At 51.1% G+C, this 25,624-nt stretch overlaps 1 protein-coding gene across 4 annotated transcripts in view; it reads right to left on the bottom strand.

Moving 5' to 3' along the window:
• Nucleotides 1-25,624, bottom strand: part of SMARCC2 (SWI/SNF related BAF chromatin remodeling complex subunit C2) — a 482,651-nt gene that overhangs the window by 207,374 nt on the left and 249,653 nt on the right. For all 4 annotated transcript variants that reach the window (XM_086963879.1, XM_086963886.1, XM_086963883.1 and 1 more), the window contains exon 21: nt 14,307-14,468. In XM_086963879.1, the coding sequence (XP_086820005.1) occupies nt 14,307-14,468 (162 nt within the window). The remainder of the gene's footprint in view (nt 1-14,306; nt 14,469-25,624) is intronic.

The raw sequence follows: 25,624 nt of genomic DNA, 5'->3' as shown, positions 1-25,624 counted from the left end.
ATCGTCCGGCAACTCATGTGGCGGTGCCAGGGACAATTCAACCTCTGACTCGCCCTCCAACGAGGCAGTCACCCACGGGGAGGGACAAGAGGGTCCCGAAGAGGGACTAGGGGTCCCCACGCAGCCCCGACTCAGAGCGGGACGAGGAGGGTCCACAGACCCCTGTGGCTCCGCACGGTCCAGCCGTTGCCAGGGCCGTAGCGGCGTCACCTCGACCTTAGACAGGACAACCTTGTCAAAGGACTGCGAGGGGCTCAGGGATGCGACCCGAGCCCAAGCGACCTCCCACGACGCCCCGGGCGACCTCCCCCGACACTATAGGGACTCCCGCGGGAGTTTGCGGCGAGGCAGAGACGCCGTGGTGTGAAGGAGGTGCCCCAGAGGAGCTGCACCCCAACAGCACCACATCCTCCAAGCCTGGATCCGGATCAGTCGGCGCTGGGGCTGAAACCGCCGGCAGCACTGCTGAGGGCCCCGTGCAAGGCAAGGGATCTGCTGACACCCCAGGAAGGGAAGGAGGAGGAGACTCCAGCGAGGCCTGCAAAGCCGCCCCGTATGTCTCCCTCTGGACTCTCGACGCCCCAACACCAGGAAACGGTGGAAAGGACGACATGGGGGCAGCATCACCCGGCAATCAGCCCCCGGGGACAAACTGCGACGCTTACCCACCGGGGAGCGATGCTCACGTGACATCGAAGAAGGGCGAGGACGACGACCACAGCCGTATCTGAAGCTGTCCGCCCAAGCTGACCGAGGGGAGGACGTAGTCCGGAGAGCCACTTGGTGAGAAGTTTTATCCGGCGCTCCCGCCTCAATTTCGGCTTCAACTGTTGGCATGCTGCACAATCAGTGGTGCCGTGATCCTCCCCCAAACACCACATACAAATGAGGTGAGTGTCCGTCGCCGACATAAGACGCCCACACGACATGTAATTCTTGAAGCCCGAAGGCTTTCGCACACTGTTCCACAAAGAAGGGACAATGGAAGGAAAAAAAGAGAGCCCAAACAGGCCCGTAGCAAGGACCTGATCCGCGTTGCACGCGGAAAAGGAAAAAACTGATGCAGGTGCGCCAGGGTGGGTCTTATGTGACCTTTCTGATGTCACGTACATGGACGACGCCTGGGCGGAGTCGCGTGGTGTCGCCCCCGCCACACAGGGAAGCTGTGGCAAAAGTTTTCCGATTCCAGTCTCATGCCTGGGGATAATTCTACGTGAAGGAATCTGCAGCTAGTAGTCTCTATCAGATTTCCACGCAGGGAACGCAGAGTCATGCAAGAAACTGACCACTGGTGCATTAAAACTAGGGCCCTGACTGGATGACCTTAACTCTAGAAATCAGTTTGCAGAAAGGGGAGGATGGGTGGGGCAGTAAGGAATCACTAACTAATGTTTCTTACAGATATATCGTTACCTAACTTGTGCATCTGAAAGAAACACGTGATCGATTCCTTACCTTAGAATAGATACCCCAGCAATTCCAAACCCGGTGGTGGGTCAACAAACCAAGATCACACCAGAAAGTCCCGGAGAACAGAACGGCCAAAGAAGCTGTCTATCCGAACATTGCTGTCCAGGCAATAGTGCTTAGTAAAAGTGTCCAGCGAGGCCCACGTAGCTGACTGACAGATTTCTTCTAAAGGGACACATCCCAATGCCGTAGTGCAGCAGTCTCCCTTGTAGTTGTAGGATGGGCGCGCAGCCCCACAGGAGGCTCCTTCTTTGCCAGAGAATAACAGGCTTTAATACACAAGACGACCCATCTGGAGATAGTCCGCTTGTGTACGGCCCGACCTCTCTTGGCGCCAACGTAGCCAACAAAGAGCTGGCCATCCACCCGGAACTGTTGTGTGCGACTTAGGTAAAATGAGAGCGCACGTTTTGGGTCCAGACGGTGGAGTATCTCTTCCTCTCTGGAAGGATGCAGAGGTGGAAAGAAGGTGGGCAAAGTTATGGTCTGCCCGATGTGAAAGGCAGTGACAACCTTTGGCAGAAAAGAAGGACGTGTCCTGAGCACAACCTTGTCCGGATGGACAGACAGAAAAGGAGGTTTGCAAGAAAGAGCCTGGAGCTCACTCACTCTCCTAGCAGAGGTGATGGCAACCAGGAAGGCAGTCTTCAGAGTTAAGAGACGAAGAGGACAGTTGTGCAGAGGCTCGAAAGGAGCGCACATTAAATATGTAATAACCAAGTTTAGGTCCCACTGTGGCATTACGAAGGGAATAGGAGGTAAAACATGAGCAATGCCTTTGAGGAATCTATTTACAACAGGGGAATTGAAAAGAGAGGGCTAATCTAGAAGCCTAAGAAAGGCTGAAATGGCAGAAAGGTAGCCCTTGATAATGCCCAGAGCAGAGCCCTGCTCGGCCAAAGAAATAAGGAAGAGTAGGACTAGTGAAAGACGGGCAGAAAGGGGATCCACAGCATTTGCTGTGCACCATGCCACAAATTTGTTCCACCTACAGGCGTATACCAACTTAGTGGAGGGACGCCCGGCTAGCAGAATGACATCACAGACTTCAGGAGGCAAGTCGAAAGGAATTAACTGCTGCGGCTCAATCTCCACACAAAGAAGTGGAAGCTGGACAGGTTCAGGTGTACTGTCCCCTGCTGCTGTGACAGTAGATCCTTCCGAAGAGGTAGTCGGATTGGGGTATCGATGGTCATACTAAGTAGCTCGGGATACCAAACTTTTTGAGTCCAGTCCGGAGCCATAAGAATGACTTGGGCCCAGTCGCGCCTGATCTTCAGCACTCTGGGTAGAAGTGGTATAGGCGGAAAGGCGTACAACAGACCAGAACTCCACTTGCAATGAAAAGCATCGCCTAGCGAAGTGCCGCCATGGAAATTCCAACGCGCAGAACTGCTGATATGGCGCGTTCTTTTCGGTGGCGAATGGATCTAACCATGGCTCTCCCCACTGTTGAAAGAGACCTTGCGCCACATCCGAGTAAACACGCCATTCGTGATCAATCATGCACCTGCGGCTGAGCTTGTCTGCCCTGGCGTTCAGTGAACCTGCCAGGTCTTGAACCACCAGGAAAATGCCCTGATGTTCCAGCCATATCCAGAGATGCAGAGCCTCCTGACATTGGGTCCACGGCACCACCCCGCCCTGTTTGTTGCAGTACTACATGGCGGTGGTGTGGTCTGTGAACACCTGCACTACTTTCCCCTTGACAGAGGGAAGGAATGCCTTCAGTGCAAGTCGGATTGCCCAAGCTTGGACTCCGCCGTAGACCAGAGGTCTCTGATCAACGCCTCACCCATGTGGCCCACTCATCCTAGGAGGGACGCATCCGTCACCACTGTGTGCTCCGGTTGGGAGAGGGATTTGCCATTGACCCAATGCCAGTTTGTGAGCCACCACTGCAGCTGAAATGCAGTGCCCTCCGAGATCTGGACGTAATCGGCCAAGTTCCCCTTGATACTGCGTCCACTGGAACTTCAGGTCCCACCGCAGGGCTGGCATATGCCATCTGGCATGGGTGACCAGAAGGATACAGGAGGCCATGAGGCCCAGCAGCCACAGGGTCATCTTGACCGAAACCCAGGATAGAGGCAGAAAGATCGGAATCATAGCCTGAATATCCTGGACTCACCGTTCATGAGGATAAGCCCGAAAGTGCGCCGTCTCCAGAACTGCGCCGATAAAGAGGAGCTTTTGAGAGGGAATCAAGTGCGACTTCGGCACACTGAACCCCAGCAAATGCAGGAGGTTGGCCGTAATCTGGAGGTGGGAGATGACAGCCAGGGGCAAGCCTGCCTTTAACAGCCAGTCGTTGAGATAGGGGAAGAATGGAACCCCTGATCTGCGCAGATGAGCTGCGACCACCGCCATCACTTTTGTGAACACCCGAGGGGCGCGGGTAAGGCCAAGGGGGAGTACTGTAAACTGAAAGTGCTTGTGGCCTACCGTAAACCATAGGTAACGCGGGTGGGAAGGCAGGACGGGAATGTGGAAATATGCATCCTGCAAGTCCAACGCTAACATCCAGTCTCCAGGGTCGAGGGCAGACAAGACCTGAGCCAGAGTTAACATCTTGAACTTTTTATTCCAAAGGAAGCGATTGACGTCCCTGAGGTCCAAGATAGGACGCAGGCTCTTGTCCTTTTTAGGCATCAGTAAGTTGTGGGTGTAGCAACCACATCCTACTTCTGGCTCAGGCATGTGCCCAATGGCCCCCTTGGTCAAGAGGGCCGCGACTTCCTGTTGAAGAAGTGCCAAATGATCCCCAACTTGGGTGGCATGACTGGAGGGGTAGTCTTGAAGGGGAGGGAGTAACCCATTTAGACTATTTGTAAAACCCACCTGTCTGAAGGGATGGTGTGCCAGTGGGGGAGGTGATGGCGAATACTGCCGCCCACTGGCGTTTGATGGGCCTGAAATACCGGACTAGGAAGATTTGGAGGCAGAGGTGGCCGGGGTGGAGGTGGACCGACCAGCATGCTGGCCCCCTGACCCGCCTCGGCGGTTTCCACGTCCGCGACTGTGCTGAGATTGGTCTGTGGCTCCGAAGCGAACATGTCGGGCGCCCCTTCCGTGGCCACGAAAGGAGCGAAAAGCAGAAGGCAAAGGAGGGCGTGTGGCGGAAAGGCCAAGGAGATGGCCGTAGCCCGTAAGTCCTTAAAGCGCTCCAATGCACTGCCTGCTTTACTGCCAAAAAAGGCGAACGCCATCAAAGGGCATTCCATCAGGGTGTTCTGGAGAATCCCAGAGAAACCAGTAGTCCTAAGCCAGGCGTGGCGACAGAGCACCACTGTCGTGGAAATCGCCCTGCCCAGCGAGTCAGCGCTGTCAAGGCCATAACAAATCGTTAACTTAGCTGCGTCTCTCCCTTCAGTAATAGCTTGAGAGAGCACAGTCCGGGCCTCCTCAAGACACTGAGGCAGCACTTGCGCCACCAAATCCCACACAGAGTGGGAATAACAGCCCAAGAGGCATGCGGTGTTAACAGCTTATAGCACTAGAACAGGGTATAGGGTGGGACACTTAACTGCACTCAGTCTAATGAGTCTTGGTCACGTTATAACTAGGGGTGCCAAGAACCTGAGGCCATATACCCCTAGGCCTCCAAAATTAGTGCCAAGGCACTATATACAATTCACAGAGATAGTTCGGCTACTTTGGCTACTCTATGAAGACTGAAAATAAAGAAAGAAAAGAACACATAATGGCTTATTGATATTTTTTGACTTCTCTGATACTGTTCATTGAATATTCTGTGGTGTGCCGAACTATCTCTGTGGAATGCGGTGTTAACAGCCCTTCTCTAGTGGAAGAAAAGATTTTCTTACTGAACTGTTACAGTTTCTTGGATTCCCTGTCCGGGGTGTGCGGAAGGGAATGCGCTTGGGGACGCAGAGGGTTGGACAACCAAGCTCTCAGGGGTGGGGTGTTGGGAAAGGAAAATGAGGTCACCCGAAGCCAGGCGATGGCGTGGGCCACATCCCTATCCACAGGAGCCCCTGTGTTGGGCTTGGACCAGGTGCCAAAAAGAACGTCAGAAAGTGCATCATTAAAAGACAGCAGTGGCTCCAGAGAAGTAGCTGCCGGCTGAAGCACTTCTGTCAGGAGATTAGTCCTGAAGGACACTGTAGGGAGTTGGAGGCAGGGAGCCTCTGTTGCCCTACACAACACCACTGCGTAACTTGCACCCTCTTCCGTAGCCACGGTAGGAAGAGATAGCATGCCAAGGTCAGGAGAGGTATCAAGACCACTGGCATCTCCCAATTCCTCTGCCTAGCCCGGGTCAAACTCACACTGTGCTGTGAGAGGGTCCTCAGGCCCCTCCCCCTCCTCCGAAGTCTGCTGAACAGGCCGAAAATAGGGAGGCTAGACATAGGGGTAGAAAGGCCCCATGGGCGTAGGAGTCGGCATCGAGCGACGCAGTTCAGGTGCCTTGTCTACATCGGGGGTGAAATCGGGGATGACGTCGTCCGGGGGCTCGGGTGAAGTCGTAGGTGGTGCTGGTGAGGCCGGCATCACGAGGTCAACCGCCGTCGACCGGGATCCAGGCCTGAATCCTAGGGGACCCTGCGAAGGCAGGGCCGGAGCAGACAGCGATGCTGGAGCCAGAGCCGCCGACAATGCAGAGCGAGGGTCACCAGTCGGGTCTGCGGCGCCCGTAGGCACGCCGGCAGGACCAGACGGTCCAGCTGGCAAAGTCCTGCAGCTGGACCAGAGTCACCGACGGAGACTGTGTAGGCTTCGCCGGAGCTGCGGGGTGGCACCTCCCGCACCCTCTGTGTCGCGTGACAGGAAGTTGGAGGGCGATGGCGCTTCTACAACTTCTTGTGATGCTTCGCCTTACCTGATCCAGAGTGCGAAGACTTGTATCCTGACGAACGATGGGGGCTCCGCGACCAGTCCCTCGACCTCCCATGGGACCGGGACCTTCAAAGGCGTGGGGCCAACTGCCAGACTACCAGCAACTTTCGGGACCACTCCCACAAAGTTTTTGGCGCCTTGGGCCGGCAGTCAGGGCACGACTTGGGATCATGGTTGCGCCCCAGGCAGAAGAGACACACGCGGTGCGGGTCCATCACTGACATCATATGATGACAGTCCCCGCAGGACTTGAAACAGGGTATCCCTACGGCAACAGGAGTCGATCCACTCGGAAAAAAAAATGAGACAAAAAGCCTAGAAAAACTCAGTCAAAAATGACTGAGGGTACCGCTCTCTCCGGATCTGCACTTGCTGGCGCAGAAAAAGAAAGAACTGGCATCAGCCCGCGAGTGCAGAGTCTAAGTAGCTGCCGCAACATCATCTCAGTGACCACGACGCCAACGCCGGACACAGAGCCGCACGATGCCACCTTCCGACGAGCAGGGGTACTGTTGACAAAAACTTTCCGGATCCAGTCTGACGCCTGGGGGTAATTCTAAGTTAAGGAATTTATCATTAACGTTTTTCTTTCGGATAAAATAGTTTCGCTCTGTATTCTCCTCCTCAATTAATTGTCTAGACAATTCTAATGTTTCCCCGAATTTGACATACCTCCTCTATCCCCAATGCATGGAAAATATGTCCCACTGTGATCTTGCCAATTCTATCCTCTGATTCACTTCACTATCTGTAGGTGACTGAATTCTAGCCCTTTGGTCTTCCCTTTTAAATACATTTTATTGCTTTAAACGATGACTGCCCCTAACACCTTTTCATGTTTCATTGTTTCTTTTCCCCTTCTCCCAGACATAGTGTGCATTTGGCAGACAAGATCCTTCCCCCTCGATTACTTCTTTTTCCTTCCTTGGCTCTCTAAATGTTAAGCTATAAATGGTTCCTGGGATTTGCTCTTTTATTTCACCACCTAGATGGAGGAGACGGATGGCCTTTACTGGTACCTCTCTTTATTCCCTGTTCTCCTTTCCACCTATCTTAATCCTTCTGTTCCTCCCTCTTCTCACACTTATCACCCAAAGTAGACTTTGATAACATTTGAATTATGCCAGAGAAATACACACATTTGACATTAAGTTACATTCATGACATTTCTTACAAATTTCGTATTACATAAAATTGTGTCACTTTAAGTACATGATCATGTAAAAAAAAAAAAAAGGTTTTGCGAGATGCCAGGAGGTGACTTGTGCGCACATAAAATGTCTTATTGAGAAACATTGTCTGCTCAAACCAGTCCCTTGTAGGTATCAGGGGTGATTTTTTATGCAGCGTGCAGGCTCTCTTGAAAGAAAGAAAAAAAAGTCATGCAACACACCATCAAATCCCATTTTGCTATTGATGTCTAATTTTGTGATACATTCATGTTATTTGCTAAATTTCTTGAGAACAAAACGAATATGCTACTTACCAGTATGCATCTGTTCTTGGCATGTAGGGCTGCTGACATTCATATCTGTGCATAGATCGCCACCTAGTGTTGGGTCCGGATGATTGCACATTGTTGTCCTGGAATAGTCTTCGAAGTATCACGAGATAGGTGGCTCCTCCCCTGGACTACAGTGCGCATGGGCATTGACTCCATCCTTAGATTGTTTTTAGCCATTGTGGCAGAGATGGAGTGTTATACAGTAAGTGATGACCATGCAAAGAGTAATTTTGAGTGCTGCAGCCGCTACAGGCGCCAGAGAGGAGGGCGGGCGATATGAATGTCAGCAGCCCTACATGCCAAGAACAGATGCATACTGGTAAGTAGCATATTCGGTTCGAGGCATGTGGGCTGCTGAATTCATAACTGTGCATAGAATATATAGCAGTCCCTCCATTAGCGGCGGCCGCCCGTGCCGGCTGCAGCAGTATGAAAGAGTGTTTTTAGAACAGCCTGCCCTACAGCTGCCTGCTGTTTGGAGTGCACATCTACGCAGTAGTATTTTGTAAATGTGTGTATGGTAGACCATGTGGCTGCTCTACAGATTTCCTCTAAAGTAATGTTTCCAAGGAAAGCCATGGAGGCCCCCAACTTTCGTGTGGAGTGGGCTCTTGGGGGAACTGTTAATGTGCGCTTAGCCTTTTGGTAGCAAATCTGTATGCACTTAACGATCCACCTGGCTATACCTGCTTTGGAAATGGGGTTGCCTTTGTGTTGAGGGGAAAAGGCAACAAACAGTTGTTTAGTCTTCCTAAAATCTTTTGTCCAAACTATGTAGTACATTATTGCTCTTTTGACATCTAGTGTGTGGAGCATTCTTTCTGCCACTGAATCAGGATTTTGGAAGAACACTGGCAGTTCTATACTTTTATTGATATGGAACTGTGAAACCACCTTAGGCAGAAACTTAGGGTTAGTGCGTAGTACTACCCTGTTGGAGTGAATTTGTATGAATGGCTCCTGGATAGTTAGTGCCTGAAGTTCACCAACTCGTCGTAGCGATGTGATTGCTATTAGGAAAGCCACTTTCCATGTCTAGAATTGTATCTCGCATGAGTGTAGAAGCTCAAAAGGTGGACCCATCAGTCTGGTGAGGACCACATTTAGGTTCCACACAGGTGCTGGTGGGTGTCGGGGAGGAATAACTCGTTTGAGTCCCTCCAGGAAGGCTTTGATTGCAGGCCCTCTGAAAAGTGAGAGATGCTGCCTGTTTTGGAGATAAGCTGCTATTGCGGATAAATGTATACGAATGGAAGCATAGGCCAGATTGCATTTGTATAGATGTAACAGATAACAGATGATGTTGTGGGTAGATGCATCTAGCGGATTAATGTCATTGTTGGTACAATAAATGACAAAACGCTTCCATTTTGACGCATAGCATGCTCTAGTGGTGGGCTTCCTTGCCTCCCTTATGATATCCATACAGTCAGGAGGCAGGTTGAGGTAGCCAAATTCTAAGACTTCAGAAGCAAGATCGCCAGGTTGAGCTGTTGCGGATCTGGATGCTGAATGGCGCCATGGCTCTGCGTCAAAAGCCTGGGCGTGAGGTGCAGCCTTTGATGCGGTACCATGGAGAGTTCTAGAAACGTGGTGTACCATGGTTGGCGTGCCCACGTTGGAGCAACCAGGATGAGAGTCATCGAGTGCTGCTTCATCTTGCGCGCCACTAGCGGTATTAGTGGTGCTGGGGGAAAAGAGTACGCAAATATGCCTGACCAGTTCATCCATATCGCATTTCCTTGCGACTGTGGGTGTGGAAACCTGGCGGCAAAGCTTTGGCATTTTGCGTTTTCCCTTGTGGCGAAGAGGTCTATCTGTGGATGACCCCACTGCTGGAAGTACGGGCGGAGTACTGATGGATGTATCTCCCACTTGTGCATCTGATGGCTGTGCCTGCTGAGCAGGTCCGCCATCCGATTGTCCTTGCCTGGGAGGTGTTCTGCCGTGAGGAAGATGTGCCTCTGAATGGCCCACTTCCACATGCTCTGAGCCAGGTGAGACAACTGTGGAGAGTGTGTACCTCCCTGTTTCTGTATGTAGTACATGGCTGTCATGTTGTCCGTCCGGATCAACACAACCTTGTTGCACAAATGTACCTTGAATGCTTTCATTGCCATGAAGATAGCCATCAGTTCCAGAAGGTTGATGTGCATCTTTTGTTGCTGTGCCGTCCATAGTCCCTGCACTGTGTAGTGGAGTACATGAGCTCCCCTTCCCTGGAGAGATGCGTCCGTCATCAGTATTATCTGGGGCACAGGCTCTTGGAACAGTCGGCCCCTGCAAAGGTTTTGTGGGTTCCACCAATGCAGAGAGCTGTATGCACGACCGGTCACCAGCACTAGGTCTTTCAATTGTCCGTGAGTCTGATTCCACTGAAGTGCTAAGCACTCCTGAAACGGACGCATATGTAGTCTCGCGTGCAGGACTATGAAGATGCAGGAGGCCATCATGCCTATCAACTGCATGAACACTCGTGCTGGAAGTGAGTGTTGCAGTTTGAATTTCTGTATCAGCAATTGCATGCTGTTGATCCTCACTGAATTTGGCTGTGCTTTGGCTGCCAGAGTGTTTATTGTTGCGCCCAAGTACTGCCGTACGTGGGCTGGCTGGAGGTGGGACTTTGGCTAATTCAGTGAGAACCCCAGATTGTGAAGAAGGTGAATGGTGTGGGACATGTGAGCGGCACATTGCTGGGCTGACTTCGCCTAGATAAGCCAGCCGTCCAGATAAGGGTAGACATGAACGTTCTGCCTTCGTAGGTGTGCAGCCACTGTCGACAAGCACTTGGTAAACACCCTGGGTGCTGTTGTTACTCCGAAAGGGAGAACCTTGAACTGATAATGCTAATTCTGAATGGTAAACCTAAGATATTTCCTGTGTGACGGGTGTAGCGGTATATGGAAATATGCATCTTTGAGATCTAGTGTTGCGAGGAAATCTCCCTGACTGAGTAGCGGGAGAACCTGCTGTAATGTGATCATGTGAAAGTGTTCTGATAGAATGTACTGGTTTAGAGGCCTGAAGTCTAGTATGGGTCTGAGGGACCCGTCCTTTTTTGGGATCAAGAAGTACAGCGAGTACACCCCTGTACCTCTTTCTTCCACAGGCACGAGCTCTATGGCTCCTTTTTGCAGCATACTGACTACCTCCTGCTGCAATAATTGTAAATGCTCTGCGGACATAGGACGGTGCCTTAGGGGTATGTTGGGTGGAGTGGATGTTAACTCCAGACAATAACCGTACTGGATAAGCTGGCTCACCGACCTGTCTGTAGTGATGGATTTCCAGACCGGCAGGAACTGTTGTAGTCTCTCCCCGACCGGTGTGGTATGGTCGGGGGGCAGTGAAAAGACGTCACTGTTTGTTAGTGGCGGAGGATCGGGAGCTGTTTCCACGACCTCTGCCCTTGGTGCGGTTTCCACGGTAGCCACCCCTATTGTTCTTGTTATAGGTGGTCTGCATGCCTCCTTTATTGTATTGTGTCTGCTGGGAAAGCTGGCCTCTGGAAGCTCCTCTATTATTGGAGCGACGAAAAGAACCACCCCTGAACTGCTGCGACTGTAGGGCCCCCATAGACTTTGCAGTCTCTGTGTCTTTCTCTAATTTTTCTAGAGTGGTGTCCACCTCTGGGCCAAATAAGTGATCAGGGTTAACCGGCTGATTAAGTATGGTGGTTTGTATCTCGGGCTTGAAGCCGGAGATTCTGAGCCAGGCATGTCTTCGTAACATCACAATTGTATTGATCGCCCTGGCTGCAGTGTCAGCTGCGTCCAGCGCACACTTAATGGACGCGTTTGATATAAGCTTCCCTTCTTGTATGAGCATCTCTGCTGCCTCCTTATACTCATCTGGCAAGTGTTGCAACAGGGTCTCGAGTGGATCATAATGAGACCTGTCGTATCTGGCTAGGAGTGCCTGTGTGTTGGAGATTCGCCCGATATTGGCCGCTTGAGCTGCCACCCTTTTCCCTGATGCTTCTAGCACTTTAGATTCGTCAGGGGGAGGAGCATCACCTGTTGTTTGCGAGTTCGCCCTCTTGCGGGCATTGGAAACAACCAGAGAGTCCAACGGCAACTGTCCCTTGATATACGTAGGGTCCACAGGTGCTGGCTTGTATTTCTTTTCAATTCTGGGATTTATTACTCTTGCCCTTGTGGTCTCTTTAAAGATGTCTCCAGCGTGTTTCAGGACACCTTTAAGCATGGGTAGAGTTTTGACAGTTCTCTCTGAGGTTGAGAAGGTGTCAAACAAAAAGTCTTCTTCAATTGGGTCAGCATGAAGCTGGACATCATGATTTTTGGCTGCTCTCTCAATAAAAGCATTGAACGCAGCAGTGTCTTCAGTAGGTGATGCTTTAACAGCATAGACATGACTGTCCGGGGCAGTTTGTGAATCCCCTGGGTCAGCAGCGTCTGTCCAGGGTTCAGTATGATCTTCTGGATCAGTGTCTATAGGGTAGCTGTATTCCTCATTGTCACCCTCTCCTAAATCCACATTTGAGTATGTGGGTGAAGTAGGAGCAGTGTCTTGCACATGTGGTTGTATCGGTTCAAAAAGGAGAGGTGACATAGCCGAATCTCTTTTTCTTCAATGGAATTTTATATGGCTCCATAGGCTGTTCTGGGGCGATCTTTCGCTTGAAAATGAAAAATCTACCCATCTCGGCGTCTATCAATTGCCTCGACTGGTCTTCTTGCGGAGGCTGTCGATGCTTGGTGGCCCCTTCCGTAGTTGTAGGCTTCAGCCCCATGGACCCTTTTTGGCTGCCTCGACGCCCGTCTTAGGTGCGAACGCTTTAGGTACCACTTTCGGCGGCAGTGTGAACTGAATCGGTGCCGACGATTTCGGGGGTTTACTGACTGGCTTCGGTGGTGAAGCGGCCTTCGGCCCGACAGCAGCAGCCTTTTCTTTAATACGTTGTAGCGAGTCCGACACCTGCTTTGAAAAGGAGGCGGATGGCTGTGTTGACTCGACAGGGTCTTTAGAGCCTTTGCTAGTCTTGGACTCGAGGTCGTTACTGCTCTTCGCCTTGTCGAGTCGACATTTAGGATCGATAACGTTCTGTGTTTCGAGTCCCTTGTCAGTGTCTACGGCCTTCGGCGCAGACTTCTTCGGCTCGACGTCCATGGCCACTTTATTCGGCGCCCCGGCCTTCGGGTCGACACCCTGTAGCGACCTCCCCGGGTCGATAACAGTCGTATGTTTGGTCGGTGCCGATGGTTCAGAAGCCTTCGATCCGACCAACGTAATACGCACCTTCAGTTTCGATTTTGTTTCCGGTGCTTTCGGTTTTGTAGACACCGAGGCTTTCGGTTTCGATTTCTATCGGTCAACCGATGGCTCGTTGGAAATGTCCATAGCTGGGCCTTGAGGCGAGGCTGTAGAACCATGCGTTCGATCTTGGGTAAGGCCATGTGGTGATCCCTCGACCTGAGCCTTATCTTGTGCCTTGGTCTCGGCCTCCGTAACAACGGTTGGGCCTAGCTCCTCGCTCGAGCTATCTTCCATGGCCGCGAAGGCCCCATCGTCGTCTCCTACCTAGTCGACGATGTCTTCATTATCGACCATTTCTACATCTGCGTCGTAGCTGGAGTCGATCTCCGATGCAGGATCAGACAGGTTCTCTTGAACTTCCTGCTCGACTCCCTCGTCTTCCTCAGCATCGAAGATGTTCACCGGGTCTGGTGCCGTCTGCCGGGCCTCCTTCCGCGCTGCGCTTCAAGGCGAATCGTCTTCTTGGAGCGGAATCGAGAACAAGCCATACAGCTTGCTTCATCGTGATCCGGCGACAGGCACTTGTTGCACACCGGGTGGACATCGATGTGGGGATACTTTGAGTTGCAAACGGGACATCTCTTGAACGGGCTCCGTTCCATGATGGATCGTCGATAAGGCCTCTGGCGTCGACCGGGCCTTGGTGGCTAAAACTACGCGGCTCTTCAGAAGTCCGGCTCGAGGATAGAGCTGGAACTAGTACTGGGCACCGATCGCAAAGACAATACCGACGATAACTAAAGGCCTTTTGGCCAAATGTAAGGTTTTTATCGATTCCGAACTTGAGTTAACAAATATGCATCCGAACCCAATGGCGGAAAAAAACAATCTAAGGATGGAGTCGATGCCCATGCGCACTGTAGTCCAGGGGAGGAGCCACCTATCTTGTGATACTTCGAAGACTCTTCCAGGACAACAATGTGCAATCATCCGGACCCAACACTAGGCGGCGATCTATGCACAGATATGAATTCAGCAGCCCACATGCCTCGAACTGATAATTTCTCACACCCCCTTTAGTTGATGGATTGCCCACAGGATTTGTAATGTTTTCTTGACCACTAGTCGCATAGATGTATATAATGGATAGCCCCCATTGATCACTGTCAATGCATTCAATAGGGCCACCCATTCCCTCTACTTGAGAGTGGTAAAGGGCCTCTTCGAAAGCTCACCTTAAATAATGTTATCTCACCTATCCTTTCTGTCTCATCGTAAGCAGTTCCAGCGATGCCGCTACTCTCCAGGCCAAAGCTGGGGTCCTGCTTTCCAGTGATCTTGGCAGCCTCTTCGACCTTTCGCACATGGGCTTCCACCAGAGCAGTTGGTACCTCCTCCTTCATCTTAGAGAATTCATCTGTAAGAAAGAATACACACCGCTGAGAAGGTGAATGCGGTACTCTTGTGCATTATGTTGAGTAAACCATTCTGGAAAGGCTTGTGACCCACTTTCTCTGCATAATGGCTACGTTCAGTGACCTGACATCTTTACATTTATTGATGTGAGCATCAGTCAACAACGCATGGCTACCACACATACTTGAGACCCTAAGGAGCAGCTTTGCATGTTTACTGCCTCTTGACCTCTAATCTCCCAAAACAACTCTCCTTATATTTTAATCTAGGGTACGAAACTCCTGTAGAAAAAAAGCCCGCAGCTGTATATAAAATTCAGGGCTGCATATGCTGCAGGAGCCAAAACATAGGCTGACAGCAAGTCACAAGATATAAGGTCTTACAATTAATAACCAAAAAGCACAAATATTCAAAGGAAATATAGCCAATCACTGAAGGGTGGCAGCAAGACAAGGGTAGGATTATGACCCTGTGTGTAAACAAAGGTTGCACACGGAACTAACCCGTTCTTTCGATAGGAATTAAAGAGCCAGATTTAATGACAATACAAAGCAGGGGATATTGGCAACCTTTCCGAAAAATGCAGCAAGATCAGAATATTGCTATTTTTCTATATGGTGAAAATTGCATGTTGACTTTTTGGCTGTGCCTCCAGTTCAGCAAGAGTAAATGCAACAAAGGTAACTAAAGAAGGATAGGCCGACACTGGCTTGTGTTAAAAACACAGCATTGGAACAGATAAGGAAATTAAAGTAAGCAGAATAAGGACGAAGCAAGCATTCCCAGAAATATATGGACTCAGTGAACAATAATGGCACTAAAGATGGTGTTCTGCATGGCTAAGAAATTAAAGTTATTGTACCAGAAGCTCTAAGTGAAGCAGAGTGCATATGCAGGAACAAGACAGGCTATTTTTATTTAGCAGGCCTTCTCTAAACCTGTGAAACCATGCCACAGAAGTTGGTATTTTTTGTAGTTCTAAGTTTTGCATTTGTGCAGCAACTGCTCATTCATGGGTGTATAATCTAAGGAGATAGGTGGGAAGTGGGCTGGTCACAGGCTGTTGTAGTGCGTGAAAGTATTATCTAAAGCGTGCCCTGGACCTTTTTGATCCAGGGAGTTACTTGTCACAAGCTTTATTAACACACACGCATACAAACATGCACGCACACAACACCCCACACTCTATCCTGCAGTGAACATTCAGCATGTTTGCCTACGCCGTCTGCCACTTGCTTTACTGTACCACTCATAATCCTAAAATCGGTAGAGATTAGAGAGACTGAACCTAGACAGGCAGCTTGGCACCCATATAATTACTTCTAAAGCACATTTACCCAGGCAAGCCCGGGTGCTAGGAGAACTAAGAACAACAAATGAGAGTCCAGCTTGTAACAGCGGTTTCAGTTTCCTAAGAAACAGCATTACATTAGAAAGACTGCAGAGGCCCAAATGGAGACTGTATAAAAGCTAAGGAAATAGAACTAAAGCAATGTTGTAGGAAGCTGGCTCTGTATATACTATACCAAAGTAAGGTAAAGTGTGCACAGAGTCCAGTGGATCCCCAGAGGTATAGCAGAGGATAAAGTAGATAATATCTAACTCTCAAGTTAGTGGTAGCTGGGCTGATCAGTTAGGCTTATCAGAGGGTAGTGTTAATCATTTGTTGTACGCACCCAGGCAAGAAATAATATCATACACTCAATCATACACTCAAAGACTGAATCCAGAGCAATTACTTGGTTGCAGGTAGATGACGCTTTCAAAGCAGTAATGCTTTTCAAAATATGGTGTGTACTGGTTTTATATAAGCATACAAGTTACTTTGCAGTTTGCTATGTAAACTCTTTAGAAGACTTGTAATTACTTTAGATTATTTTCTAGTTATTATTCAGTTACTTTTCTAATTTAGTGTAAAACCAACAGATTATACAGTTAAGGTGCTGCAATACATTCGTAAGCAGGACAATTCACTTGTAAACACCAAGTTACTTTGTTGCAATGTAAAGCAGCATTAACACTTAGAAAACTTTTCAGCAAAAGGCCACACCATGCAATCCTATGCAAAAAATTAAGTTAACACTTGCAGGTATGTACAACGACTTTCGATGTGGTCCTTTTAGGAATAGAACCAATGTTTTCCAAAGCTCAATTATGCACTCAAGGTGCACCCCCAGCGGCACTAGGGCTGCCGGGTGCAGAGTGCATGGCTGCCAATGCTGGTCAATGGAGACTAGGGGCATGTATCCGTTGGAGACTGCTCACGGACAGGTAAAGCGGTCTTGGAGGACAATCTTCAGGAGTTAAGGTAGATACAAAGGGGGGCCCAAGGCAGTACCAAACCCACACCACCAGCAGCACAGGGTGCTCACACAGTATCAGACGGCCAATGTTACCCTATGGAGATCGTCAGTTCCAGTTTCAGGCTGCAGGTTCAGACCAGGAGGTCTCTTCGGAGGAACCAACATCCAGGGGAGGAAGCTGAGAAGCCAGGCAACGTCGGGACACCATTGGTTCCGGTCACCAGGACGCAGGATCAGAGGATGCAAAGGTGTCTTTGGACGTCGGGTTTCTCCTTACCAGGCAAGTCGAAGTCGAGGGGGGCCTTAGTGCAGAGGCTGCAGATGTCACGAGGGCTGGAAGACATCACCCCCTCAATGGTTTCGGACTCAAAATCGCTGGGGAACCTCGTCTGGACTGGTGGGCCTCCTGGACTCGGACCGTGGGCGTCGGGTGCAGAGGTAGGTCTGGAAAACGAGTATTCACAGTTTTGCAGGGGCTTGGAGTTCTTTTGGGAGACACAGCCTCTGTCTTCTGGAGTCTTGGGTCTTTTTCAAAGCTGATCAGTCTGCTCAGGGTTTTTTGGCGGTTGCAGGTCTTCAGGCAGGGAGTCGTCGTGCTGCAGGGGTTGCATTGTTGTGCAGGCAGGCCGGTAGGCGCCCACGTACCCGACAAAAAGCTGATCATCCACCCGGAACTGCTGTGTACGCTGCAGATAAAGCGAGCTCAAATTTTGGGTCAAGACGGTGGAGCCTCTCCTCTTCTCTAGAAAAAGGTGGGCAAACTGATGGTCTGCCCGATGTGGAAGGGCGTGAAAACCTTTGGCAGAAAAGAAGGATGAGTCCTTAAAGCCACCTTGTCCGGATGAACGGAAAGGAAACGAGGTTTGGAAGAAAGGGCCTGGAGCTCACTCACTCTTCTGGCAGAGGTTATGGCAACCAGGAAAGCTGTCGTAAGAGTAAGAAGACGTAAAGGACAGTTATGAAGAGGCTCAAAGGGAGCGCACATCAGAAAAGTCAAGACAAAATTTAAGTCCCATTGAGGCATTATGAAGGGCACGTGAGGAAACGTGTGTGTAATGCCCTTGAGAAAGCGGTAAGCAAATGGGGACTTAAAAAGAGAAGGCTGATCAGAGAGCCTCAGGAAGGTGTAAATGGCAGAAAGATAGCCTTTGATAGTGCCCAGAGCAGAGCCCTGCTGGGTCAAAGATAGGAGTAACAGAAGAACCTCAGACAGAGGGTCTAAAAGGGTCTCCACAGCCTTTGCTGTGCACCATGCCACAAATCAGTTCCATCGGCAGGCGTATAGCGTTTTGGTGGAGGGACGCCTGGCTGCCAGAATGACATTAAAGATTTAGGGAGGAAGGTCGAAAGCCGTTAACTGTCACCGCTCAATCTCCACGCATGGAGGTGGAGACTGGACAGGTTCGGGTGGAGGACCGTCCTCTGCTGCTGCGACAGAAGATCCATTCCGAAGAGGCAGACGGATCGGGCGATCGATGCTCATACTGAGTAGCTCGGGATACCATACTCTTCGAGCCCAGTCCGGAGACACAAGAATAACTTGAGCCCAGTCGCCCCTGATCATCTTCAGCACTCTGGGCAGAAGTGGTATAGGCGTAAAGGCGTACAACAGACCGCATCTCCACTCGAGACGAAAAGTGTCTCCGAGCAAGTGCCGCCTTAGAAATGCCAATGCGCAGAACTGATGACATTGCGCGTTCTCTTCGGTGACGAATAGATCTAACCAGGGGTCTCCCCACTGCAGAAAGAGACCTTGCGCCACATCCGAGTTCAGACGCCACTCGTGATCCACCATGCACCGGCGGCGGAGTTCGTCTGCCCTGGCATTCAGTGAACCTGCCAGGTGTTGAACCACCAAGGTAATGCCTTGATGTTCCAGCCATGTCTAGAGGCGCAGAGCCTCCTGACATAGGGTCCACGACCCCACCCCGCCCTGCTTGTTGCAATACCACATGGCTGTGGTGTTGTCCATGAGCACCTGCACTACACTTCCCTGGACAGAGGGAAGGAATGCCTTCAGTGCAAGCCGGATCACCCGCAGCTCCAGAAGGTTCATATGGAGCCGGGAGACCAGAGGCCTCTGATCTCTGCCTCTCCCATGTGGACTCCCCATCCCAGGAGGGACGCATCCGTCACCACTGTGTGCTCCGGTTGGGGAAGAGAGAGGGATTTGCCACTGACCCAGTCACGATTTGTGAGCCACCACTGCAACTGTCGTGCAGTGCCGTCTGAGATCCGGATGAGATCGGACAGGGTGCCCTGATGCTGTGCCCACTGGAACTTCAGGTACCAGTGCAGAGCCTGCATATGTCATCTGGCATGCGTCACCAACAGGATGCATCCTGACTGAAACCCGGGATAGAGGCTAAAAGAGCGGAATCATAGCCTGAATATCCCGGACTCGCTGCTCATGAGGATAAACCCGAAATAGCGTCGTATCTAGAACCGCTCCGATGAAAGGGAGCTTCTGTGAGGGACGCAGGTGGGACTTCGGCACATTGATGGGGAACCCCAGCAAATGCAGGAGGTCGGCCGATGTCTGGAGGTGGGAGACGACTGCCTGGGGCAATCCCGCCTTGAACAACCAGTCGTCTAGGTAGGGGAAGACTGACACCCCTGACCTGCGCAGATGAGCTGCGACCACCACCATCACTTTTGTGAACACCCGAGGGGCGCTGGTAAGGCCGAAATGGAGCATGGCAAACTGAAAATGCTCCTGGCCTACCATGAACCGCAGGTAACGCCGGTGGGCCAGCAGGATGGGGATATGTAATTAGGCGTCCTGCAAGTCCAACGCTACCATCCAGTCTCCAGGGTCCAGGGCAGTCGGGACCTGAGCCAGAGTCAGCATCTTGAACTTCTCCTTCCGGAGGGAGCGATTGACGTCCCGGAGGTCCAAGATGGGGTGCAGGCCCCCCTTGTCCTTCTTGGGGACCAGAAAGTAGTGGAAATAACAACCACTTCCTACTTCCTGATCGGGAACGTACTTGATGGCCCCCTTGGCCAGGAGGGCCGTGACTTCCTGAGGGAGAAGAGCTAAATGATCCCCCGACATGCAGTGGTACCGAGGTGGTATGACTGGAGGGGAGGACAGAAAGGGGAGGACAGAAAGGGGAGCGAGTAACCATGGCAGATTATCTGCAGCACCCACTTGTCCAATGTGATTTCGCGCCAGTGGTGGAGGTGGTGACAAACCCTGCCTCTTACCGGCGTGGGGTGCCCCTTGAGGCCCGGATTAGGAAGGCTTGGAGATGGAAGCAGTGGGTGTGGAGGTGGACTGACCCACCCGCTGGTTACCAGACCCGCCCCTGCGAGAGTCGTGTCCACGCCACGTGAGGCAGGTTCTAAGCAGGCTTTGCGGAGGAGCACGTCTGGGCGCCTTTACCCTGGCCACGAAAGGAACGAAACCCAGGCGTGGCAGGGCTCTTCGTGGAAAAACCCAGAGACTTAGCCGTGGCCCGTGAGTCTTTAAAGCGCTCCAGGGCACTGTCCGCCTTGTCGCCAAAAAGACGAGAGCCATGAAAGGGCATGTCCATAAGCGAGCCTTGGACATCAAGCGAGAACCCTGTAGACCGCAACCAGGCATGGTGCCGCAGCGTCACAGTCGTGGAAATTGCCCTGCCCAAGGAATCAGCCGCAACCCAAAGCTGGCCAAAGAGAACAACCTCTTGCCATATTGGTCCAGAATTCTTGGTGTCCTTATCCAGCGGACTAAACAACAACACAAAAGCCAATACTGTGACCTCTATTTGACCTGAATTTCCACACGCAAAGAATTTAACTCAGTGCGGGTTGAAACAAATTTCACAGATTAAATCACTTATTTTTTGTGAAAGGTTTTGATAAATTGTTGGTTAACCCCTTAAGTGCTGCTGACGGCCAATGGTCGTCAGCAGCGCTACCTCCCCAGTGCTGCGCACGACCATTGAACGTCCATTCAGCACTAGTTCTAATGGAAAGCGCAGCACTGGGGAGGAATGTGTAATAGCAGCTATGAGGTTAAAGTTCACCAAAAATTCAAAACAAGTAGCAAGGACAAACAATACAGAATACAATCTTCATAAAAATGAAATTTTCATATAAATACACATTAGTGAGTGAATAACATTCATACGTGGTTGATCAACATTCACATTCAAATCTCACACTCTCAAACATACCATACATACAAAAATCAATATTTACAATTTAGAATGTCACAGAGAAAACCTCTGTGGTGTTTTTTCAAAAAATTTCTCTGTGGCATTCAAAATTGTAAATATTGATTTTTGTGAGATGGAGAGCCTCTGCAGCTCGACGCAGCACCATAGTGTAGGAAGCGCCCTCCTCCATAGTAGGCGGAGGGAAGGCAAACCCCGGGTCAGAAGACACATCAAGTTCAACCTCATCTTGAAGGTCATCCACCGAATCCTGCTCGGAGTCACACTGCCGCGCAAGGGGGTCCTCGGAGCCGTCCCAGTCCTCATCCTGCTCCGGGGTAGAAGGAGCCGGCCGCGGCGGCAGGGCCGGACCCAGAGAGGGGGCCAGCGGCGACGCGGAATTGGTGCCGGCCGGAGCCGAACCGGAGGCGTATCCCAATGTGAATCCAAGGTCGGAACAAAATGGTCCAAGAACCGGGGCAGGGGCGGGATAAACGGCACCCAGTGTGCCGCCTGTGGCGGTGCTGGGGCTGGAGCCAAGGGCAGACCCGGGGCTGGAGCCAGCGGCGCCGAACCTTGTGGTGCCGGGACCGGAGCAGAGAGCGCTGGATCCAGTGGCTCCAGGGCTGGCGCCAGAGGCGGGGCCAACAGGATCGGGACCGTGGGGTCCGCTGGCGCGCCGGCGGGAGCCCGAGGCCTAAACAGGCGGTCCATAGCAGCAAGAAACTCTTGCAGCTGTTCGGGAGTCGTCGACGGACCAGGGTAGGCCACGAGACTCCAAGGCTACGTAGGAGTCGCAGTGGCGGAGCCCCTGTCCCCCTCCAGGGAGCGACGGGGGAAGTCTGAGAGCGAACATGCTTCTTCAACTTTTTCTTTTGACGTCGCTTACCGGAATCTGAAGGCTTAGAGTCCGAGGAACGACTGCTCCGGTCCCGCGAACGGGCCCTAGACCCGGAGTGGCGGTGAGCGGAGTGCTGGACCTCCAGCAACTTCCGGCGCCGCTCCCGCAAGGCCTTTGGGGCCATGGCACGGCAGTTCAGACAATCCTGCCTGGAGAGTCATGGTCGGTCTCCAGGCAGTAGAGGCAAACATCATGGGGGTCCGCTACCGACATATTACGGTGGCACGACCCACAAGACTTAAAGCCAGCCATCCCTACGTGCACCAGAAGACAAGAGAAGGAGACAAAAGTCTCAAAAAAGTGGTCAAAAAGTGACCGAAGTACGTGCTCAATCCGGATCTGCGTTTTCGGCGCAGAAAAAGAAAGAACTGACGTCAGCGCGCATGGGTGGCGCCTAAGTAACCTTCGTGATGTCATCCCGGAGCTTACGACGCCAGTGACAGGTGCGGAGCTGCACGGCGTCACCTACTGGCACGCAGGGGTACTGCTAAGCAGAAAACTTTCCGGATCGAGACTGGCGCCTGGGGAATATTCTAAGGTAAGGAATCTATCACTAACGAACAAGTTACTTACCTTCGGTAACGCTTTTTCTGGTAGATACAGATACAGTATCTGCCTGTGGATTCCTCACCTTGTGAATATCCCCTTGCGTCAGCAACATTCGGAAATTCTTTTTTGTAGCTTCGCGCCGACGTGGACTTGGGCGACGTCATAGACGCACGGCGTCGCACGCGACTCCGCTGACGTCACTGACACTACAATATGCCCAAGCCGACGTGATGATGTCATGTCCGCCCTTTTTTCCGTGCCTTCGAGGCACACGGACGGACCAACGACAGTAGAAATATACACAGTATACACAGTATACAAATGTCAAAGTGACACACACAGTGTGAAACAAATGCAATAAAACTTTTGAAATAAACAACTTCTTGACAATAAAGTAAATACATTACAGTAACTCTGGTATAGAAGAGTGGACAACGGGAAGGCGGGTGGGTCAGTGAGGAATCCACAGGCAGATACTGTATCTACCAGAAAAAGCGTTACCGAAGGTAAGTAACTTGTTCTTCTGATAGATACATCTGCCAGTGGATTCCTCACCTTGTGAATAGAGTCCCACAGCAGTCCCCATCCCGGAGGAGGGTGTCCACTCTCCTATACCAGAAAATCCTAGAGGACAGAGCGCGCAAAGTGACCTTCCTTCCTCACCTCGGCATCTAGGCAGTAATGCTTCGCGAAAGTGTGGAGGGAGGTCCAAGTCGCGGCCCTACAAATATCCTCTACAGGTACACCCCTAGACAAAGCAGAAGTTGACGACTTTGCTCTATTAGAGTGAGCTCTTATACCCTCTGGAGGTTCCTTACCGGCCAAAGAGTAGCAGATCTTTATACAGAGGATGATCCATCTTGAAAGAGTGCGCTTGTGCACCGCTCTTCATTTTTTGCAGCCAGCAAAACCAACGAAGAGCTGGTCATCCACTCGATAGTCTCTAGTCCTATCAAGATAAAAGCTCACCGCCCTCTTAGGGTCCAGACAGTGTAGTCTCTCCTCCTCCTTGGAAGGGTGAGGGGGAGGAAAAAGGGTAGGAAGGGTAATAGACTGTCCTAGATGGAAGGGAGTTACCACCTTAGGGAGAAAAGCAGCACTGGTCCTAAGAACCATTCGTTCAGCATGAATGGTCGAGAATGGGGGCTTGGAACTAAGCTTGAAGCTCACTTACCCTCCTTGCCGAGGTGATCGCAACCAGGAAGACCGTCTTAAAAGACAAAAGTCTCACTGGACACTTGTGTAAGGGTTCGAAGGGAGAACCCATCAAGCAGGTTAAGACAAGATTTAAATCCCATTGAGGCACAATAAAGGGAGTAGGAGGGAACTTATTTGTGAGGCCCTTTAAAAACCTTAAAACCACAGGAGACTTGAAAAGAGACGGCTGCTCCGGGAAACAGAGAAATGCCGACAATGCCTAAATATAACCCTTGACTGTGGCAACAGCAAATCCCTGCTGTTTTAAAGAAAGAGCAAACTGTAAAATATCAGACAAGCGAGCCTTCAAAGGGTCAACAGACTTTTCCCCACACCAAGAGACAAATTTAGACCATCTGTATGAATAAATGGATTTAGTGGAGTAACGCCTAGCCGAAAGAATGACATCCACCACATCATGTGGGTGAAAAAAGGAATTCAGATTGCCCCATTCAATCTCCAGGCATGAAGGTGTAATGTCTGGAGGTGGGGGTGTAGAACCTGCCCCTCCATCTGGGAGAAGAGATCTGCCCTGAACGGGAGATGGAGCGGCGGGCGAGAGGAGAGGTGGAGAAGATCCGTGTACCACACCCTTCTTGGCCAATCCGGGGCGACCAGAATAACTTGGGCCCGGTCTTGGCGAATCTTCCTCAGAACCAGAGGAATCAAAGGTATGGGAGGAAACGCTTAAAGGAGTTGACTTTCCCAACTCAACTGAAACGCGTCCCCCAAGGCTCCTTGCATTGGATACTGGAGACTGCAGAATGAATGACGGGCAGTGAGCATTCTCGCGAGTGGCAAATAGGTTCACCTGAGGAGTTCCCCACGTCTGAAAGACGTGACGAACCACCTCTGGGTGAAGCCTCCATTCGTGGTCGGCCGAGAACTGCCGACAGACTGTCTGCACTTACGTTCAGAACCCTGGCCAGATGATTTGCCATCAGACAAATCTGATGGTCCTGAACCCAGGACCAGAGGCGCAGAGCCTCTATGCAGAGACACTGCGACCCCACTCCTCCCTGCTTGTTAACATACCACATGGTGGTCGTATTGTCCGTCAGGACTTGAATTGACCGACCGCGAAAGGGAAGGGAGGAAGGCCTTGAGTGCCAAACTAATTGCCCGTAACTCTAGAAGGTTGATGTGAAGCAACCTTTCCTCCGAAGACCAAAGACCTTTGACCTCCAGATCCCCCAGATGAGCACCCCACCCTAGTGTGGATGCATCCGTAATCACTGTGGCCACCGGGGGAGGCAGATAAAAAGGCTGTCCCTGAGACAGATATCCTTCCACGCTCCACCAAGATAGATCTGCTGCAGTTTCTCTGGAGATCCTCACAGTATCCCTGAGATCTCCATTGTGTTGATACCACTGCCTGCGGAGGCACCACTGGAGCGCCCTCATGTGCCAGCGTGCATGGTTGACCAACAGAATGCAAGAAGCCATCAGACCGAGCAGGCGAAGGACCTTCAGGACTGGAACGACCGCTCCATTGTAAAATAAAGGAATCATTTCCTGTATGTCGCGAATCCTTTGAGGAGGAGGGAATGCACGACATACAGTTGTGTCCAGTACAGCACCTAAGAACAGGTTGCGCTGGGAGGGCACCAGGTGAAACTTGGGTACATTTATTGAAAAACCCAACTGGTACAAAAACTGAGTTGTCTCCTGCAGATGCTGGAGCACTTTCTCTGACGACTCTGCTTTGATCAGCCAGTCGTCCAAATAGGGGAATACTGGAATGCCCGACCTTCTGAGATGTGCAGCCACCACCGCCATCACCTTGGTGAAGACTCGAGGCGCAGTAGTAATTCCAAAAGGAAGGACCGCAAACTGATAATGTTGCGATCCCACCGTAAAACAGAGATACTTCCTGTGCGACTTCAGGATTGGGATGTGAAAATACGCATCCTGCAAGTCGAGCGACACCATCCAGTCTTCTTCCAGCAGCGCCTGAAGAACCTGCGCAAGGGTGAGCCTCTTGAACTTCTCTTGATTCAGATAAAGATTCAAGATTCTGAGATCCAGGATTGGACGAAGTCTGCCATCCTTCTTGGGAATCAGGAAA

The sequence above is a fragment of the Lissotriton vulgaris genome, chromosome 1_1 (assembly GCF_964263255.1).
Source record: "Lissotriton vulgaris chromosome 1_1, aLisVul1.2, whole genome shotgun sequence".
NCBI classification, from domain to species: Eukaryota; Metazoa; Chordata; class Amphibia; order Caudata; family Salamandridae; genus Lissotriton; species Lissotriton vulgaris.
This window is presented reverse-complemented; position numbering and strand designations above follow the sequence as displayed.